The 18,134-nt window shown below is 35.0% G+C and overlaps 2 protein-coding genes across 2 annotated transcripts; one reads left to right on the top strand and one right to left on the bottom strand.

The window, feature by feature from the left end:
- The first annotated feature begins 9,942 nt into the window (after positions 1-9,942).
- On the top strand, positions 9,943-12,141 carry LOC100852386 (ubiquitin-conjugating enzyme E2 J1-like). Its single transcript, NM_001252670.1, is given in 1 exon segment — positions 9,943-12,141. A coding segment is annotated over 1 exon segment (810 nt). The 5' UTR covers positions 9,943-10,469; the 3' UTR covers positions 11,280-12,141.
- An 850-nt stretch (positions 12,142-12,991) lies between these two features.
- On the bottom strand, positions 12,992-16,572 carry eIF4AIII (eukaryotic initiation factor 4A-III). Its single transcript, NM_001112746.1, is given in 5 exon segments — positions 12,992-13,418; positions 13,997-14,251; positions 15,120-15,342; positions 15,680-16,015; positions 16,301-16,572. Coding segments are annotated over 5 exon segments (1,218 nt in total). The 5' UTR covers positions 16,452-16,572; the 3' UTR covers positions 12,992-13,165.
- Positions 16,573-18,134: the final 1,562 nt, after the last annotated feature.

The following is an 18,134-nucleotide window of genomic DNA, read 5'->3' as shown; positions in this document are numbered from 1 at the left end:
CTAAGTGCTTAAAGAAGCTCATAGACTTCAACAACGTAAATGCCGCCTTCCACCTTGGGATATGAGTTTTTACATTTTTTACAATACAACGGCTGCACCACCCATCAAACCGAAACAAATTGCGTCACGGCAGAAATAGGCATGGTGAGCCCGCATACACCTGCGCGGACCGACAAGACCCTTCCAGCCCTAGCACCAGTTAGTACCACCAGGAAGTAAATAATTATACTATTACAGATCGTACAAATTGCGTGCGCACACTGAATAGTTTTTTCTTTGCAAATAGGCACTATCCCTGTGATAGCACTTTCATTGAGCCCTCTTTGGCATGTGATGAGGAGAAGATATTTTCTAGAGAGAATATATCTTCTAGATCGAGGTTATAAGTAAGTAACTACTTAAATCACTTTTAACTCAAAAGGTTTATGACCGTAAACCAAGTTTAATGCATTGAATGGTAAAAATTATTTAAAAAAACTAGACCGTATAAGAATTATTGTAAAAATCCCATCACCTTCGGATTGCTCATTAAATTTTTTTTTGGTGACCTATTGCTAGTAACCACAAGCGGCTATGTTAGTTTCGCCGAACTTGTATGCGAGTTCACGTGGCCTAGCCTAGGAGACTTTGCGAGCATCAGCCCTAGCAAGAGCAGTGCTTCGCTGAATCTACCATCGAATCGGAATTGCGATTCACGCCGTTGATCCGCTTCGACAATGTTGGCACATCAAAGAGCTTCTTTTTATCTTTGCAGTAAAGTTGAAATTGAGTAATATTCACCGTAGTATATTTAAAATTTGCAGAAGCTTTTGAGCCTTATGTAGAATCTAATAATAAGATTCCATTTTTTGTTAAATTTATTGATTTAAATAAGTTGAATAAATCTAGTAATGTCTATCTCGTTCTGACGCTTTTACCAGAATGAACAGCGTACATAACAGCACTTTTGTTGTATAAATTTAAAGCTGCCGTCGAAAAATTTAAACAATTAACAAAGTAGTCTTAATTAAGACGTCGATTTTTATCATTTTTTATCTGATTTACATTGTTGACACTATAGTCACGTTTCATTCGTTACAGCTTATTTCGGAAATAAAAAGCTAGTAAACCAAGAAGAGGGCCTCAAAAAAATTAACGGATTGAATCGGATAAAATGCGCCATGGGAACTAAATAAGGGATTTCGGATTTTATGACCTGGTAACTGAGACCTTTAAGTCACATCTTATTTTAATTTATATTCATATTTTTATGAAAAATGATATTATGGAATGAAATGAAATGAAGATGATTAATTTGAGACATTAATCAACTGGGATGAAATGAGATGATATGGGATAAAATATAATCTCAGTAAAATGGTGGTCATTTACTAAGACTTTTTCAGTGGACTTTTTGGAGGATCCCGAGAAGTTACGTCCAGCGGCTTTGTTTCATTTTCCCACATTTGTGCACTTTCACAGATAGTAAACAGTTAATTAACCACCATTATTACACATTTAAACCCGAAGAAACACTAAATAGACAAAATAAAACAAATCACACAACTTCACTCCTCGCGTTCCCGCCAAAAAGTCCGGAACTAAATAAGAATTTTTTTAAAAGGATTTTATGACCTGGTAACTAAGACCTTTAAGTCAACTAAATAAGAGACAAATTGGAATCATAGATAATGCAAAACAAAGGTAAAGGTTTAATAAGCTTAAATATGAATAGATACTACGTCAAAATAGACGACAAATGGGAATGGGTATAAAAACTTGTTGAAAACAGATGAACAATTTCCTTTTTGTTATCAAATTTGTTTGATTAGATTGCTAACTTGCTAGTGTGGAAGTCAATTATTGCGTCACCAAAATAATAGTTTAAAATTAAATAAAATGGCTTTTTTTGCGAGGGAACTTCGATCGTGGCGGGTGTCCTTTTTTTCTTGTTTTAATATAATTTGATAATTTTTGTGTAAATAGATTAGGAAAGTTTGTTTAAGCTGTAAATACTTTTATTTATATTTAGATTTTAGTTTTTGTTTATATATATATTTTTATAGGGTAAGTTTTTTTTTTTTTTACTTTTACTGTACATGAATGAACCTGAAGACCCGGGGGGTTCTCCCCCTGCGGTCGCACATCATGTAACTATTTCATATGACTCCAGTATGGATACTGATGGGTCAAATAGCACGTCGATTTTGAGACGTAAAAGAAATACGCCTAAGACTTGCAGACACTGCAATAAAAAAAGGAAGAGGAACAACAAAAATTTAGATCATGGCACAGATTGTTCTTGTGAATCTAATGTTACTGAGTCGGTTCCACATAATATTCCTTCTTCCCCATCTTCACATACTGTATCTGACTCCAACGCCGCAGTTACACCTAATTCAGATAATGTTAATCGTTTATACTTACCTTCTGACGCAGCTCCCTTTGTTGTCCACATTAGTAAGATCATAAGTTCTCCAAATGACAATGTAAGTTTACATCCTGTCATTTTTGGTAGATTTTTAAAACACAATAGCTTCCAAAATATAGTCAACGGTAGTTTAAAAAAAATTGGCAGAAACAGGCTTTCTCTAGCTTTTAATAACCATTCAGATGCCAACAATTTTATCCAAAATTCTATATTACCAGCTAACAAATATAAAGCTCTTATACCTACTTTTAACATCACTCGAATGGGAATTGTAAGAGGGATTCCTATTGATTTAAGCCCAGAGCAAATTATCGAAAATGTTTCTGTTCCAATAGGGTGTGGTAGAATTTTAAAAACTAGAAGATTAAAAGTTAAAAAAACTATAGATGGTAATACCGTGTTTAATGATACAGAGACGGTGGTCATTACATTTGATGGACAAATTTTACCAACTAGAATATATATGTGCTATACAGCATTGCCTGTAGATTTATATATTTACCCAACCATACAATGTTACAATTGTTGCCGGTATGGTCATATTAAGAGCCAGTGTAGATCTAAGCCACGCTGCTTTAAGTGTGGACAGGAACACTCTGGAGATTCATGTACTGTTGATGATGATTTGATTCAGTGCTTACACTGTTCATCAATCTCACATACAGCTATAAGTAAGAGCTGCCCCGAACATGCAAGACAACGCTCTATTAAAGAATCCATGGCCAAAAGTTCGATTTCATATGCTGAATCTGCAAAATTACATCCACCTATCAATCGATCTTATTCTTCTGTAGTATCGTCTCCTTCTACTTTGAAAAAGAATCTGATTGATTCTTCTTACAACCTTCCCAATCAATCGTCACTACCAACATCATATAAAAAAACTGTCTTCATAAAGCCAAAATCTCCTTCTAATAGAGTCACAAAAGGATACGATAGAAAGTCACATGAATCCTTAATAAGAGATTACAATCCACCAGAGCCCTCTAATGGATGTGCTTTGGATCCCGAAAAGAATACTCAATCTATAGCAGATATTATTACTTTACTGATAAAATTACTATCACAGTTTAACAATTTTACATCTTCTTCGTCTTCTTCACCGTCCAACGTTGCCCCTATTTTTGATATTCTAAATAGTATTATTAACAACCATGGCCAAGGTGGTTCATTGGAATTGCCGCAGCGTTGTCAGCAAAAAACCTGATCTAATTTATTTGATAAATAAATTAGATCCCATCATTGTTTGTCTTCAAGAAACCTGGCTTAAGCCAGGTTTTCCATTTAAAATTCCTGGCTTCTCTATTGTAAGAGAAGACAGGTCAGATGGGTATGCTGGTGTTGGCATACTCATTAAGTCTCATCTTCCTTTTTCAATAATTTCTATCCCTTTACATAGTGATTCTTTTTCTATTACTGCAGTTAAAGTTAATAATATCTGTTATGCTTCTATATACATCCCTCACCCTTCCTTAGCTACTCTTCATGAAGTTTCTTCTATTCTCTCTCATCTACCTCAACCTTTCCTCCTAATGGGTGACTTCAACTGCAGTCACATGTCTTGGGGCAGCCCATCTAATAATTACTATGGCAGTGAATTACTGGAAATTATTGATTACCATAATTTATGTGTTTTGAATTCTGGATCTCCCACCACACGTTCTAGAGCGAGTTCAAATGTTCTAGATCTGTCTATTTGTTCGGCTAATTTAGCTTCCTCTCTTAACTGGTCTACCTTCTCGTCGACGCTTGGTAGTGATCATTACCCTATTATAATAAATTTGCCTTTTAAAAATATTAATACGAATACTCAAAAACCTCGAATGAAATATAGTATCAGAAACAACGACTGGGATGTATTTAAACAAAATGTAGATATGAAAATTAATCAGGTGCAGTCTGATTACTGTTCGGCTGACAGCTTCACTAAAATATTGATTGAAGCAGCGGATGAATCATTTCCAGTTAAGAGGGTCTCTAAGGGTAAAATCCCCTCCCCACCTTGGTGGGACAATGAATGTTCTGAGGCCATTAAAAGTAGAAAGGAAGCTGAAATGAATTATTTAGCATATACTAGTTCTGAAAATTTCGATTTACTCTCAAAATCTATCACTGAGACCCGTAAACTTTTTAAGAAAAAAAAGTTTGACAGCTGGAGAAAGTTTTGTTCTGAAATTTCGCCTGATATCCAGCCTAGTGCTGTTTGGCAGAAAATCCATAGGTTTAGATCGCTTTACAAAGAATCTAAATCTACTGTACTTCCTTACACTATAGCAAATGAGTTTTTAAGTAAGTTATCTCCTCCTTCAGTACAATTTCACAACATTCCTCTTCCAATATCAGATTACTCAGAATTGAATTCTCTTTTCTCCTTCAACGAGCTGCAGTGTGTTCTCTCGGTTGTTCGGGACTCAGCTCCGGGGCCGGACGGTATTCCTTATTCTTTTCTCTCAAATTTGACTGATAATGCGAAAACTTATTTTTTAGACATTATTAATCATATTATGGTTTCTGGTTCTGTTCCAATGTTTTGGAAAGAACAAATAATTATTCCAATTTTAAAATCGAATAAACCGTCTGATAACGCACTATCCTATCGCCCAATTGCTCTTTCATCAGTTTTATTGAAAATAATTGAACATTTAGTAAAAAATCGACTTGAATTTTTTGTCGAAAGTAATTGCTTATTGGCTGAAAGTCAATATGGCTTTAGGCGAGGGAAGAGTGCGCTTGATGGTATCAGTATATTTACTACGGATATTAGACTTGCTTTTAGCGAAAATAAATCAATACTTTCTGCTTTTTTAGATATACAGTCAGCATATGACAATGTTGTAATTTCTGTACTTAAACATAAGTTGCTTACCATTAAAACACCTCCGTTACTTATTAATATTATCATTAATTTACTCCTTGATAGATCTTTATCTTTAACGGTCGATGATAACTCTGTAGTTTCTAGGGTCTTGACTAAGGGCCTTCCTCAAGGCTCAGTATTGAGTCCTATTCTCTACAATATTTATACCCATGACTTGGAATCTTCTTTTAATGGTAGTATAAGTGTTTTGCAATATGCTGATGATTTACTTTTATATAATGCCAGTCAGTCAGTACAAGAAGCTAGTGTATAGAGTTGGGTACCTCACTCATGAGTTGCCTCATTTGAGGTACTCGTGACAGTAAATTGAAAGAGTTACTCGAATTTCAATATTGAACCGCCTCACGAACCTCTTCACGCTAGTGAGTGAGTGAGAAAAATGTTCGGCGAGGTTATTATCTGTGAACGTGAATCAGATGAATGGAAACGAGGGAGTTGAGCCAAGTTGAGCTGAACTGAGGCGGGAAGTCTCAGATCAAACGAAATTACAAACATGTTTATTTTTGTTTAATTTTTTTAACTGTTTGTATGTTTTGTTTGTTTGAATTTAATTATATAGTTATAGAAGGAATATTAGGGGTGCTAAAATAAAAGTCACAGAGATCTTAAATAAAACAAAGCATAAAAAAATATTGAGTGCTTATATTGAGAAAAAGTGTATATATATAAATTAATAAAAAAAATTAAGACGAAGGAAAAAATCACATGTTTGCATTTAAAAATAAAATCATGCGGACCTTTTGACCGTCCAAACGGTTACGTCTATCAGTGACAACATGCCCTGCTTTTGAAAAAATTCTTTCAGAAGGAGTTGACGTAGCGGGGATACAGAAATGTTTCTTCACGACATCGTATAGTCGCGGATACGTATGCCGTTTCATGTACCACCATAATATGGGATCAGTGGTTCTTCTGCTGACAAGAGGCTCATCAAAATACTTGTCGACTTCAACTATAGCGGCTGCGGTCGGGTTCTGTTTTTTTACTGCATCTACAACTTTTAAATCGAAATCGTCCCAAATGCTAGGTTTTTCTGGAGTTTCTGGAGTTACGTTTTGTATTATATTTTCTGTAAGTTCTAAATTTGTGGTAGTAGTCGTTTTAGCTGCTATATTTGAAAGATATTTTTTTGCGTTGTCAACACTAGGTGTTTTATCGTCGGGGAACCCGTACGTCTTAAATCTAGGATCGAGTAGAGTAGATACAGCAAGTAATTTATTGTCTTCCACGTTCCTAAATCGCGTGGTTAAATCTGTCAGGAACCGCATTGCCATATTCCTTACGCTTTGAGGAATATTGTCCGACTCTTGGATAAAAACCTCACATTTTTTTTTTAATAAATTTGCTAAGACTATTATCTGAGAAACCGTAACGTGCTTTTCTCCACTCATTATTTCTGTGACTGATTTAAAATGCTTTAACAGTTCGCAGCTTTTAATCAAAATCTGCAAGTCACCGGGGGTCAAATTAGGCGTGCTGGGATAATCAGTGGCAATAGTGGAGATAATACTTTTTTTTATTTCTAAAATCCTCTCAAACATGTCATATATCGAGTTCCACCGAGTGATGACATCTTGTTTCACTTTTAGGTTTTTTTCTCCCAGCTGCCTCTGTGTGGCTGTAAGTCGCTCACTTGCCAGAACGCTTCTTCGAAAAATTTCTACAATTGCCTTAACCTTCATTTGAGTGTCTTTTATCTCTATTAACCCCCCTTGGACAATTAAGTTCAACGTGTGTGCAAAACACGGCACTTGCTTCCATTTGAGTAACGCAATGGCAGCTTGAATGTTATTGGCATTGTCGGTAGTAACTGACACTATTTTTTCATCGACACCCCAGTCTGTGCATACTTTTTTTATTAATTGAGCTAGATTTTGTGCGGTATGACGCTGTGCATCTGGGATGCATTCAAGCATAACTGAATTAATGTTAGTATTTATAATAAAATGAGCTGTGACGGAAACATATTGCTGGTGAGATGAAGAAGTCCAGGCATCCGTAGTTAGGGCTATGTATTCCGCTTCTCTTAGTACTTTTGCCACGTTTTCTCTAACAATGTTATAATATTTTAATAATAGGGCATTTGATAATGTCTTTCGTGATGGAGGCATATATGAAGGAGACAACTCTTGTATAAATGTTCTAAATGAATCACTTTCAACGATTGTAAAAGGCAAATAATTTTTAACAATCATTTCAAGGAGCATCTTATTCACTATTTCAGTTTTTTTTAATGACAACGGTTTTGAAAAATATTCATTAATTTTATTGGCATGAACTTGAGGACGACGAATCGGAACGGCAGCTGCTGGTACTAATTGTGTAGATTCATTCGAGCAGGCTGTAGACGACTCACCTTGAGACGTAGACACAAGTTGAAATGCAGGTGCAAGAGGAATAGCAACACTATCTGTGGCGTTAATATTAGCATTTGAATTCAATAAAGCCATACGATCTTCTTGAATACCAGTTAGTACAAGGGGATGGAATGATTTTAAATGTCGTGTTAAATTATAAGGGCCTGCGCCTTTATGTGACAAAATTTTCGAGCAAATTGTACATTTAGCCTTGTGTTCTCCTAATTCCGTAAAAAACTCCCAGGTTTTAGATTTTTTTGCTGTTGGAGCCATAATACCGCCAAAAACTTTCAGTCAAGCAAAAATCAAATAGGTACAAATAGCTTTATAATAAATCACCACCACCACCGTTAACCACACTGCTACCTGCTAGCAATAATAGTCCACCACCAACATAAACAAAACAATCAGAATATTGTAAGTATTTTTCGGACTTTACGTAATTAACAAGTAACAAGTAACAACGTAACAAGTTAAAGATTGATACAACAATGCACTTCGAAGGTCAGAGGTAAACTATAAACTAAAAAAGAATTTTAAAATAAAATATTTTTATTTCCCTATGATTGATAATCCCTTGGATAATAAGCTTTATTTACTCACACTTAAAAATGGTAATAGTGTGTCATTAATTTCTTTCATTTTAAATTCTGAGCGAAAGAAAACTATACGTGTGAGGGAGAGCAATAATTGCATTTCGGCAGAACCCGAACGAAGCCACGCTCGGCGACGGCATTCGGTAGCATTCGGTAACACGAAGCGCGACTCGAGTATAATGCGCGCGCAACACTTGCTCGACTCCCTCACTCGTTCGGCCTCAACTCAACCAACTCATCGCCCGCGCCGTCGCCGCGTCGCGCCGGGCCGGGACGTAATGGTGACGTATCGAGCAAGCGCTAACTCACCTCAAATGAGGGGTACCTCATGAGTACCTCACGAGGTGAAATGAGGTGCTCCCTCATCCTCATTTAAAATAGACGAGTTACCCATCGCTACTAGTGTAGCTATAACATCTAATTTGTGCCTTTTAAAAAAATGGCTGGATAGTAATGGTTTGGATTTGTCTGCGTCCAAAAGTAGTGTTGTTCTTTTTAGTCGAATGCGACGTCCAGCAGAACCTAATGTTTTTTATGAGAACCTTAAAATCCCTGTAAAAAAAGAAGTAAAATTTCTTGGTGTTGTTTTGGACTCAAAACTCACAGGCATTCCTCATTGTAATTACGTAGTTTCGAAATGTGAACGCAGCTTGAATATTTTGCGTTGTCTTTCGGGCGTTTGGTGGGGTGCTCACCCATTTTGTCTAAAGCTACTTTACAATGCATTGATTAGGAGTGTTCTTGATTACGGTACTTTTATTTTAGAGCCTGGCAATATTTCTGCCTTTAAAAAACTTGATTTAATGCAGTCAAAATCTTTAAGAATTGTATGCGGTGCTATGAAGTCAAGCCCCATAAATGCTTTACAAGTAGAATGTAATGACCCGCCTCTGTATTTACGCAGACAATATTTATCGGATAGATATCTATTCCGTTCGTTTCAATTTTCTAATCACCCATTGAGATCAAAGTTGAATTATCTTTGTGAACATATAAACACATCTCCATATTGGAAACATAAGCAGCCTCCCCGTCTTGTAGTAAGCTATAGAAAATTCTTATCATTAGAGTCTCCTACCCACTGTTCTAATTATCTTCCTCTATTTTGTTTTAGTTATGACTTTAATTTTGAATCCGAATGTTAATTTAAATTTTCTTAGTTCAAATCGTCATCAATCTAATTCTGAATTCAAATCCCTTGTGGACGAAAACTGGCAAGGATATCATTCTATTTTCACCGATGCATCTAAAATAAAAAACAGTTGTGTTGGTATCGGTGTATATCATCCCCAATACAAGATTGTTCAAAAAGTGAAGTTCCCTAAAGAAACATCTGTATTTACGGGTGAATGTGTGGGTTTATTAAAAGCTGTAGAATACATTTTACTAGCTAAATTGAACCAAACAATAGTTTTTTCTGATTCTAAGAGTGCTCTGCAGGCTTTAATGAGATTCCCATTTAAATCTCGTAATTCGAATCCCGTAATTCTAGAAATAAGAAATATAATTTTTCAGTGCATGAATCTCAATTTAAAGATCAGCTTTGCTTGGATTCCAAGTCATTGTGGAATTAAAGGTAATGAAATAGCTGATACCTTGGCTAAGGAAGCTATAACTTGTGGGGATGTTTTCCCTTTTAAAAATTATACATGTGATTTGGTGAACTTGTCTCAAGATTTCCTTCATTCTAGTTGGCAGAGTAGCTGGACTGAATCAAGCCAGTCAAAAGGGAAATCTTATAGTACTATTCAACCCACAATACCTTCAAAGCCGTGGTTTTTCAAAATTCATTTCGCTAAACGTGTAACAACATGTCTCATTCGCATGCGATTGGGACATGTTTCCACTCCAGCCCATCTTTTTAAATTCAAAATTGTTGATAATCCAGCCTGTGATTGCGGTGCTGAAGTTTGTGACGTTAATCACATTTTCTTTTCTTGCTCTCTAAATGATTGCTCTTCTTTCTATTTAAATTTGATTTCATTACGTATTCCATTTCCTACTTCCATTATGTGTCTTTTATCTATGAATTCTCCTAATGTATACAGTTTATTGTCTTTATTTATATTATCTAATGATGTACATATTTAATTTAATCTTATTTATATATGTATCTTCATATCTCTAACTTTCCTAATCTCTCCCTTGCGAATCCGTTCAAAAAAAAAAAAAAAATATTTTTATTTTTTATTACGTAGTTCCCAAGCTTTTATTTTGCTTTGTGGCAAATGCGCAAGCCGCGCGAGCCAAAATCAAACAGAAGAAGAAGAAATAAAATGGCCGAAATAGTTGAAAAATATAATACGAAATGTCCCGGAGTAAAACGATTAATGCGAGAAGCGATCGAACTAGCCGAGGCCACTGAGGAATATTGTGCAAGGCCTTTGGAAGACAATCTGTTTGAATGGCACTTCACCGTACAAGGACCTAAAGGTACGGAATTCGAAGGAGGCATTTACCATGGAAGAATATTACTACCTAAAGAATATCCCATGCATCCACCTCACATCATTTTATTGACACCTAATGGCAGGTTTGAAATTAACAAAAAAATTTGTCTATCTATATCTGGCCACCATCCTGAGACATGGCAGCCTTCATGGTCAATAAGGACTGCATTGCTAGCTCTCATTGCATTCATGCCAACGCCTGCCGAAGGCACGATAGGCTCGCTTGACTATACACCAGCAGAGCGTAAAATATTAGCTAAAAAGTCCACCAATTGGTCTTGTTCTCAATGTGGAGAAATAAAGTTATTATTGTCGTCCACTGCTGCTAAACCTCTAACAGAAGAAGAGCAGTCCGTGTTGAACCAAATAGCATTCAAAGGCGAAGATGATCAAAGTTCCAAGCCGCCTCCACCTACAGAAGAAGAAACTCCAGAACCTGAACTACAAGTTTTGGAGTCTACTGAACCAGTTACTGGCTTTTTAGATCAACTCACAGAAATTCTTGTAGCACTTCTTGTAGGTGCAATTGGAATATTCATATACAGGCGTTGGAATGCTTTTTATGCAGAAGCAGAAACTGAATTGTAAATGATTTAATATTATCATAGATTAAGTTCAATATGGTGTTTTCTTTGATACTTCTATTAATAAACCATTCCGCTAGTGTTATTTATAATTTTAAATTAAAATTTCTATAAATTAGAAAGCAAAGCTTGTTTTGAACTATATTACTAAGTCAAATGTTAGTATTTTTGCAATAAATATTTTAGAAGTGACTCAAAGAAATGTTGCATATTATGTTTTGTAAGTAAATTATTTTATTAAAGATTTGATCTAATTTGGTTAGTGTAATAAATCTAATATTCATTGCTGCAGTAAACACTTGAATTGTTACTAATTGCTTTTTACCTAGAGATAAACTACCATTAAAATATAAACAATTAAAATAAATAAATTAAAGGAACATATAAAAAATTTTTATAAATTGTATATTCTTGTAAATCAAATTTCATTTAGCATAATTATGTACTGTGATTAAAAAGATTAATTGGTCACTGGTGGTTAAATTTTCACATTTCATGTAGTTGATAAGAGCTTAAAGTTAATATCTATATAGAATAGATTGTTTTTCTTTGATTTATGTGGCCAATCTTTAATTGTAAAATGTATGTTTAATGAAATTATTGTCCTTATTTATTTTGAAATTAAACAGCTCATTAATTTTGTACCTTATTAATTGGAAATTTTGTTAAATGTCTTAATAGTGTGAAGGAACAGCATCTAATAATAAAAATAGTCAAATGGAGTAATCTCAGCCATATTATGTGTTTCTGGCTATTGAATTCGACAATCTCTAATATATGAGAAACAGTTAAGTACTATTGTATTATTGTAATGAAAATGAGCTTGTAAATTTATTGTCTTTGTAAATATTATAATTTCAATAAACTCATTGCTCTTTTACTCACAAGTACTCATATGGTTTACGGGATGAATTAATGTAATGTTAAATAATACCAACTTCCACTATGATTGGTTAACATTGTGCAATAAAAATGAAATCTGGAAAATTTATAAATTTGTAAAATTAGTTGTAGTTGGATGTAAGCCAGTATGGAGAGGTACCACTGTCTATATTTGCCACGGAGTGGTCATATGGTCCGGTTTGAAGAGTGAGACAGAAATTATACAATTAAAGACTTCAACTTCATGTCGTAAGGAAATTTTTTTTATTTTTTTATTGCCCCTCTGAGCAGACAAGCACATGGCCCACCTGGTAGTGAGTGGTTACAGTCGCCCATGGATTTCAGCAATGCCAAGGGCAGAGCCAAGCCGCTGTCTACCGCATCTGGATTCAGTAAACTTCCGTATACCCGATCTTGCAGACCGAACGGTAAACACTCGCCGTCGCCCAAAACACGTAATCCTCTCGATCCACTGTCGGTGCTTTTAGGCATTCCAAGGATCATTCTCGTCGATGGCAAAATTCAAATTTAACTTTCCAAGCTAATTTTGGAAAATTAGCATGAATTCAAAAACAGTACAAGATATCTGTTTTTGTTGTGACACCCCATTTGTATGTGTTTAAATGGGGACCATAAAGATAAATTATTTCAAAGAAATTTAAATTCATATTTGTCACATGAGGACTATCATGTGGATCAATAGAGCCCTATGAACTGCTTAACATTAGATGGGTCTGTCATATTATAACAGATTAGGAAAATCTCTCAAAATAAACAGTGTGATATATTATGTAATTTTAGATAGAGCTTTAATAAATAAAACTGCCTATTATACAATAAAACATTTATGTTTTGATAATACAGAAATACAGATATTACGGCTAAGTTATATAATGAAGTATTGGTAAATGTGCCTTTAGCTTTTCACCGTGTGCTTAACCAGGCTAATACCCTGGGTAGACAGAAGATCCATTCCACACAAAGATAATGAACACAATATAAACAATGTTATATTAAGTCAGCCACATTCATTGGCATTTCATCTATTTGAGTAGAGTAGTACTGTTCAATGTCTCTCAAGATCCTGATGTCATCTGATTTAACGAAGTTGATGGCGACACCCTTACGACCGAATCGACCCGATCTACCAATTCTGTGAATGTATAACTCACGATTGTTGGGCAAGTCATAGTTTATAACCAAGGATACTTGTTGGACATCAATGCCTCGTGCCCAGACGTCAGTTGTAATGAGCACACGGCTGAAAATGAAAAGTTATTTAATGTATATTATGGGGATCATGAGAAGCCCAGAAATTAGTGGTAAGCCACATTGCAGTATTTATTTCGATTATTGTCATAAAGAGAACTATAATTGAGATTTAAGAATAATGCCTGTCCAGTGTTGGCCTTAAGCTTAGTATAGAAACAAATGAATAATAATGGAACCATGAAAAATATGGTTCCTCTAAAAAACTGACCAATATATTGAGTGATAACCTAAACCAATAACTATTCAAAACTGAATTGAGGTTGTAGTTGCTATAACTTCTAGACATAGTCATCTATTACATACTATATAACACTATAAATTAGATATTAGACATTAAGCACTAGCCCATCCAACACTCAACAAAAGCCCAGAGGCATTATTACATAAATGCTGTCTGTAAAGGTGATCCATATCTCGTTTACATTAAAAAAAAAAGAGCAATTGTATTTTTCATATTAAATCACTAGTGATATTAGTTCACGAAATTCGAAACCATTCACATTTAGATCTTGAAAACTAAAAGTCTTCAAGATCGTATTGTTTTTATTTTAATAGAATTTCCATTACCTTTGACCAGAACGAAATTCCTTCATAATGTTGTCTCTCTCTTTCTGTGGCATGTCACCATGCATTGAACTGACAGTGAAGTTTGCCTCTTGCATCTTCTGTGTGAGCCAGTCAACCTTCCTCTTTGTATTACAAAATATTACTGCTTGGGTAATTGTCAGTGTATCATAGAGGTCACAAAGTGTGTCAAACTTCCATTCTTCTCGTTCAACTGCCACGAAGAACTGTTTGATACCCTCCAGTGTCAACTCATCACTGTAGAAAAAATGATTCTTAATTTCAAATACATTTACCATGATAGAAAATTTGTTTACTTAATTACTATTTAGCTTGCATAGGTTTATGTGTTGAGCAATTAACAAAATGATAGTCCATACAGAAATAAGCTTCATCCTAGAAATAGTATAGTTGATAATGCTAAAATAAAACAGATAGTTTTCTACACTTAATGTAACTTCTTTTCTTAATCTAAATCTCCTCTAGTGTTTCCTGAGTACTGTGACATAATTTTATTCAAATGAGATATCAGGCAAATAACCCTTAGCGTCACTAGTGTCCATAGGCGGCAGTAATCACTCACTATCAGGTGGACAAATTCCTTCAAGGGCAATATAAAACAAATATTTCATTTAACTTAGTGGGTGGATGAGTTCAAGGCCCACGGTGTTAATGGTGTTAAGTGGTTACCAGAGTCCATAGACACCTAGAACAGCTTTGCTGTACTGAATTCCATGGGCGATTGTCACCACTCACCATCAGGTGGGTGGTATGCTAGTCTGCCTACAAGGACACTAAAAAAATAAAATGACATGAGTTCTAGTGTCTCGCATTTTACAGTACAACAGCTGACCCACCGTTCAAACCAAAACACATTACTGCGTCCCAGCAAAAATAGACAGGATCGTGGTACCTACCCGTGCGGACTTACAAGACATTCCTACCACCTACCACCAGTAATTACGCAAATTATAATTTTACATGTTTGATTTTTATTATAAGATGTTATTCCTTCACTATGGAAGTTAATCGTGAACAATTGTGAAGTACGTATTTCATTAGAAAAATTAGTACTTGCCTGCAGAATTCGAACTTTAATGTGTATTTTTGAAATAATCATACAAACCGTTTTACTAATATCCTTATTGGATCAGTCATAAACTTTGATGTCATTTCCAATATCTCATGGGGTAGTGTTGCTGATATTAGCACAACCTGAGTTGCAGGAGGCAGATAGCGGTATACATCATAAATTTGCTCTTTGAAACCTTTGTTCAACATCTCATCAGCCTCATCAAGAACCAGCATCTTTATTGACCGGGTTCTCAACACACGCCTTCTGATCATATCTGAAAATAAGATTGTTTTCTTATAATCTAGGGCACCCTACATCTTGCAGTGGATAGATTATTTAACTTTTTCAATTATTGCACAAGGATGACAATTTATAGACACCATCCCTGTTCTGAGATGCCTGAAACCATACACATGGGTTTGTGGTGAGACTACTGTAGTGAGTAGTACTGTTGGTGAATTTGAGAAGTGGAAGTTAAGTTACTACTTTCAAGAAATAAAAAAGGTGAACCAGCCAGATAACAAAAAAGATCACAGAAGGTTTATCTTTGGTTTTGGAAACTAAAACAATTAGTACTTATTTACTTGGATTAGCAATTTTCATTTATTTACCAAAAACTCTGCCAGGTGTGCCAGACACAACATGCTGTCCGTAATCCAATTTCCTTATATCTTCTCCAAGATTGGTACCTCCAATACAAGCATGACATTGAACGTTCATGAAATCTCCAAGAGCTAATATCACTTTCTGAATCTGAGTAGCCAGTTCACGGGTCGGTGAAAGAATAAGTACTTGAGTTTCACGCAGAGTCGTGTCTAAAGTCTGTAGTATTGAAATTGAGAATGTCGCAGTCTTTCCTGTACCAGATTGTGCTTGAGCTATTACATCTCTGCCTTTGACTATAGGCAAGATGCTTCTCTGCTGAATTGCTGAAGGTTTTTCGAAACCTGTAAATTAACGTTAGTTATTACTAAGTGGTTACCGGACCCCACATACACCACAATACGGAATCTACCAGCCCCCAAGGTTTAACAGTGCGATTGATTTTAAATGTATTGTAAATTAGTATGTCACTCTTCGAAGCCGGAACGCAGAACTGTTGCGAAAAAACAGGACGACAGTCTGACAGACGGACGACCATAATACGGTCTAAAGCTGGTAAGATAATGCCCACATGATCGTTTATGTAGGCAGTTGTAATAATTATAAATAACACCACAATTTGTACTAACCATATGTGTATATTCCTCGCAATAACTCATCTCGAAGTCCCATGGAGTCAAAAGTGGGAATAACTTCGACATCTTCACTCGTGTCGAACTCAACATTCGACAAATCTTCCGACAATATTTTTCTATTGGACGATACTTCAGACGATGTCATTTTTCGAATCTAGTTCGCTTCTAAGTTTTTAAAATAACAAGTTATACGATAGGTGAAAATCTCTTAGAATCTGAATTTCTAAATTACTAAAGGGAAACTTAAGAAACTGTGTCCATAACCATAGATAACACCATAGATAATGAATTTAATTCCATAAGATAGATAATACATTTCATACATAAGATCCATAGACTATTAAGTGATTATTACGCTTTTATTAGCTCCATACCTATGTAGGTATGTAACGGAATCTTTGAATATGATTTTGACCACCTTCAAAATGTCAGATTAACTTGAAATTTGGCATACTTAGGTATTAAGGACCGATGATAATTCAATATTTTAAACAGTAGACTCGTTATTTAATTTCGGCAGTCAAAACAACAAATTAATTTTTGCGCCTTCTTTTCTTCACTTAGAAAATTTGGAAACTGTTTTATTTGCCTGAATGCACATTAAAGAATAATTTATGATAGATAATAAGTAAACTAAAAAATGAAAAATACATAATAGTTTAAAAAAACTAAAATACATGTTTTTATAGAAAATCCAACTAAAAAATGGAAAATAATGTAGTGTGCAACAACGTTACTTCCCACACATCACAATAAATTTATTTAAAAAAAAGCGTGGGATGCTTTTTATGAGATTATCAAAATGATAAGACTTAGCTAGCAATTTCTGTCAATAAAATATTTAAACTATTGACGCCGCGCATCTCACGATTTTCTATAAAAACGTGTATTTTAGTTTTTTTTAATTATTATTTATTCATGTATTCTTAAGCCGCGATAACCGGAGTGATGGTAAGAACTCATCCGAAAATAATGTGATTGTTTATAGTACTGAAAGGCGACGACGCGGGGGCTCATAGCTACTGACGAAACCCCTTACTAAAATAAATTAATAATGTTGATTTGTAGATAGTCTGTGGTTTCAAGAGTCACAGGTAACAATCTAAAATGGAAAAGAAATAAAACGGCTATAGATTATACACAAAGTAAAAAAAACGTGATACAAAACGCGAAAGAAGAAACGTTAAAAAAAGAAAGTTTTAGAGCGTAACCAGCAAAAGATATAATGCGGCTACAAATTTTAAAAATACATGTATTATATGATTCTATAATTTAACTGTTGAAATTGTTAACTGTGCTTTACAAGATTAATTTGAGATCTAAACATTTTTTCGACTGGGTCGAAACAAAACGCAATTAACAACGCATTCGTTCAGAGGTCGAACTGGTCGAAGGAATTTCGTTTTAATTTGTGGCCAAAAGAACGACCGTATTTGATTTTGAACGAATCAAAATGGATGCTGGGTGTGAATGAACTGTATACTGAAACCAACAGCTTTTCAATAAATTGTGTCGCGGGTTCGATTGATGATAAAATTCCTACGTAGGGGTATGAATTTAAAATTTTAAACAGTGAGCAAATCAGATTTCTTTCCTTTGCAGTCACTTTGCTTATTGTTGAAATCAGTAGTCACTGTGTCGGTAATGTGTTTTTATTACGGGATTCTGGGCGAGCCCACAGCCCGCAGGTGGTCATAAGATGAGGATTTCCAAGGAAATGTTTCATGTCGACCGTAATTCGCGAGTGTTTGATGTGTCGGTCTATCCATGTTCGTGTACGTCATGGCGAAAAAATTCGGACTAATGTGTCGACGCGCTGTTTGAGCGG

The sequence above is a fragment of the Bombyx mori genome, chromosome 25, assembly GCF_030269925.1.
Source record: "Bombyx mori chromosome 25, ASM3026992v2".
In the NCBI taxonomy this organism is placed as follows: domain Eukaryota; kingdom Metazoa; phylum Arthropoda; class Insecta; order Lepidoptera; family Bombycidae; genus Bombyx; species Bombyx mori.
This window is presented reverse-complemented; position numbering and strand designations above follow the sequence as displayed.